Source organism: Nansenia antarctica, assembly GCF_963989245.1.
Source record: "Nansenia antarctica genome assembly, chromosome: 1".
In the NCBI taxonomy this organism is placed as follows: domain Eukaryota; kingdom Metazoa; phylum Chordata; class Actinopteri; order Argentiniformes; family Microstomatidae; genus Nansenia; species Nansenia antarctica.
Genome location: NC_137674.1, coordinates 112,342,231 through 112,346,111, shown reverse-complemented (window position 1 = coordinate 112,346,111; position 3,881 = coordinate 112,342,231). Strand labels below are relative to the sequence as shown.

The following is a 3,881-nucleotide window of genomic DNA, read 5'->3' as shown; positions in this document are numbered from 1 at the left end:
ATTTTAGCCACGTGCGCAAAGACAAAACCCAAGGTACAGAGACAGGGCCGGCAGTAGCAGCTCCGCAGTTAGAGCCACCGAAGACACACAGCCAGTTAGAGACAGAAGACACACAGCCAGTCAGAGACACAGAAGACACACAGACAGTTAGAGACAGAAGACACACAGCCAGTTAGAGACACAGAAGACACACAGCCAGTTAGAGACACAGAAGACACACAGCCAGTTAGAGACACAGAAGACACACAGCCAGTTAGAGACACAGAAGACACACAGCCGGTTAGAGACACAGAAGACACACAGCCAGTTAGAGACACAGAAGACACACAGCCAGTTAGAGACACAGAAGACACACAGACAGTTAGAGACACAGAAGACACACAGCCGGTTAGAGACACAGAAGACACACAGCCAGTTAGAGACACAGAAGACACACAGCCAGTCAGAGACACAGAAGACACACAGCCAGTTAGAGACACAGAAGACACACAGCCAGTTAGAGACACAGAAGACACACAGCCAGTTAGAGACACAGAAGACACACAGCCAGTTAGACACAGAAGACACACAGCAGCCAGTATGGAAGCCGCAAGCGTGAGACAGCCGCAGTAGTTCCGCCACACACACGCAGACTGAAGTACAGCTTTCTGGTGTGAAAATACCACCGCTCATCCGTGATCAGACTTAGCTGGGGTGCTGCAGCTGAAGAGTATCAAATAGAGTGCAAAAAAACCCGATGTTTATTGCGAGCTTTCGGTCTCAAGGCTTTCGCACCATTGTAAACAACAGCTGAATGACGCGTCACTTATCAGTCAAACCAATCAACGGTCTGCAGCGTCACATCTTAGCACGGATAGAACCTTCCTCTCCCAGTCAGGAAGGGTAGCTGAATCAGTACGGTACTACGGCCCGGTACGGCCCAGTTGGCAGTGGAGAAAACAAAACAAAGCGGGCGCACGGGTTCTGGTACGGTACGGGACGGTAGTGGAGAACCGCCATAAGCGCTAGGCTAACTTGCCGTCCCTAAAGATGACGAGACGTAGGGAGAGATGACCCTAAAGATGATGAAACGTAGAGAGAGACGGCGACACTTGTCGGGGATGCAAACGCATCGCAAATAATTCTCGACACTCACAAGTCACTTCATGAAAACTGACGTTTATTATTTTCAGGTGTGAAATCAGTATTTACAAGATTCATAGGAAACCGGACTTTCAAGTACATGCATATGTATCATACAATAATCCGTCATCCATATATTGTATTATCCTATTTATCTAACTCATTTATAACAGAAATCAAAGGTGTACAGTCATGACTGGAAGTTAGGAGAGTGTGTACACAATGTACACAATCCTAACATCGTAACGTTTCGAGAACTTCACTCAGACTTTGCCAAGTACTTTACTCATTCATGTCAATGGTAAATCGGCACAAAAGTCAAGTTATTCGATCTCACGTTTGGCCAATAATGATACTCTTCACAATACCGTAGTTATTTTCAACTATGGTATTCAGTGGTAGGCGTAAGGGGACTTTAAGTCGACTTGGGGGGGGGTATTCCATCAATGTCGCTAAAGGAAAATCTAGGTTTATTTTTGATAGTCAAAATAAACCTAGATTTTCCTTTAGCGACGTTAACGGAATACCCCCCAGGGTGGGGCAACAAGACGGCGGAGAGCGTCCATTTTGTTTCATAAAAACAAACGAAGGGACTCTCTCTGAGAGGGGTAAGAGTTCTGTTCATTTACCAGGCCTTTCGTTTTCCTTTCCCTCCCCCTCCCTTCCCCCCTCCCCTCCCACCCTTCATTCCTCCTCCTTTCCCACCTTTGCCCTTTCCTTTGAACCCTTTCCCTCCTCCCTTCCCTCCCTTCTTCCCTCCCTTGTCTCTCTGCTCCTTCCTGTTCTCTCCCCGCATGTCTTTCTTCAGACGGGCGTCCACCACCTTGAAGACGCCCTTCACCCCCGCGGGCCGCCTGGCCTTCCTGCCCGCGCCCTTCTTGGCCACGACGTAGGTCACCTCCCTCTTCTCCTTCCCCACACCCGCCTTCTTATAGATGCTGGAGGGAGGGAGGGAGGGAGGGAAGAGAGAGGAGGGAGGAGAGGAGGGAGGAGGGAAGAGAGAGGGGGGGAGGGAAGAGAGAGGGAAGGAGGGGGGGAGGGAGGAGAGAGGGAAGGAGGGAAGAGAGAGGGAAGGAGGGAAGAGAAACAGAGGGGAGAGAGAGGGAAGGAGGGGGGGAGGGAGGAGAGAGGGAAGAGAGAGAGAGGGAAGAGAGAGGGAAGGAGGGAGGAGAGGAGGGAGGGGGGAAGAGAGGAGGGGGGGAGGGAAGAGAGAGGGGAGAGAGAGAGGGAAGGAGAGGAGAGAGAGGGAGGGAAGGAGGGGGGGAGGGAAGAGAGAGGGGAGAGAGAGAGGGAAGGAGAGGAGAGAGAGGGAGGGAAGGAGGAGGGGAGGGAAGAGAGAGGGAGGGAAGGAGGGAAGAGAGAAATGGGTTCATGAATCACAATAGAATAACAAACAAGGGTTTTAGTCATGACATGAAACGATGCACAAGACCAGAGTGTGATTGTGTGCACTAGGCAGTGTGGTGGTGGTGGAGGTGTAGAATGTAAGTAGATGCGTCTGCAGTGGTTCTGGTGGTATGAGATAGTAGTAATAATTATAGTCAGCGTACCCCTTGAGGGCGGCCATCTTCTCCCTCTCTGAGATGTCCACGGTGTCCACCACCGCCTCAGCCTTCTTCTTGGCCGACTCCATCTTCTTCAGCATCTGTCAGACAGACAGACAGACAGACACACAGCCACAGGTCAGACAGACACACAACCCCAGGTCAGACAGACACACAACCCCAGGTCAGGTGACCACACAACCCCACTTACCCTCCTCTTCTCTCTCTCCCCCCCTCTCTCTCTCTGTCTTACCCTCCTCTTCTCTCCCCCCCCCCTCTCTCTCTCTGTCTTACCCTCCTCTTCTCTCCCCCCCCCCTTTCTCTCTCTCACCCTACTCCCCAACTCTCCTCCTCCCTCTCTCTCTCTGTCTTACCCTCTTCTCTCTCCCCCCCCCCTCTCTCTCTGTCTTACCTAGGGCTGCAACAACGAATCGATTAAATCGATAAAAATCGATAACGAAATTCGTTGGCGACGAATGCCATTATCGATTCGTCGTTTTTTTTTCTTCCCGGGTTTTGTTTCCATAACAAACCTACTTCCTGTTGACGCATGCCACGCTGTCTTGCGGCCGGTGTAGGCATCGCGAATCATAGCGAATCCTAGCGCTACCTATGGCCGGAAAGGGCAGAACCTATGACCGGAACCGGAAAAGTGGGAAAATCCGGTACCTACACCGGCACGGCGGCTACATTTAAATCATGCTACTCAAAAGCCTTGAGAGTGAAGCTGTCTGCTGTCAGGACATGCTAGTGAGTTAGCTAGCAGGGTTAGCTCGCTGCTGCCGCTAGCTGACTGTCACTACGCTGCTCGTCCAGCTGTAGTCTGCGTAGCTGTGCTGAGAACCAGAGCACTAACTATGTTTCTATAGAGGAGGGTTACACTAACTATGTTTCTATAGAGGAGGGTTACACTAACTATGTTTCTATAGAGGAGGGTTACACTAACTATGTTTCTATAGAGGAGGGTTACACTAACTATGTTTCTATAGAGGAGGGTTACACTAACTATGTTTCTATAGAGGAGGGTTACACTAACTATGTTTCTATAGAGGAGGGTTACACTAACTATGTTTCTATAGAGGAGGGTTACACTAACTATGTTTCTATAGAGGAGGGTTACACTAACTATGTTTCTATAGAGGAGGGTTACAGCTAACTTCCTATTGTTTTATTATATAAGTCCTGCTGGGCTCAGCCCTTCCATGGTCTCCTGCT

At 50.1% G+C, this 3,881-nt stretch overlaps 1 protein-coding gene across 1 annotated transcript in view; it reads right to left on the bottom strand.

Moving 5' to 3' along the window:
* Positions 1-1,747: 1,747 nt before the first annotated feature.
* Positions 1,748-3,881, bottom strand: part of ftsj3 (FtsJ RNA 2'-O-methyltransferase 3) — a gene marked incomplete at its 3' end in the record, with an annotated part of 20,325 nt that continues 18,191 nt past the window's right edge. Inside the window, exons 20-21 of the mRNA XM_080530234.1 lie at positions 2,673-2,767; positions 1,748-2,060 (exon numbers count right to left, since the gene is read on the bottom strand). Coding sequence (XP_080386360.1) covers positions 1,748-2,060; positions 2,673-2,767 — 408 coding nt within the window. The remainder of the gene's footprint in view (positions 2,061-2,672; positions 2,768-3,881) is intronic.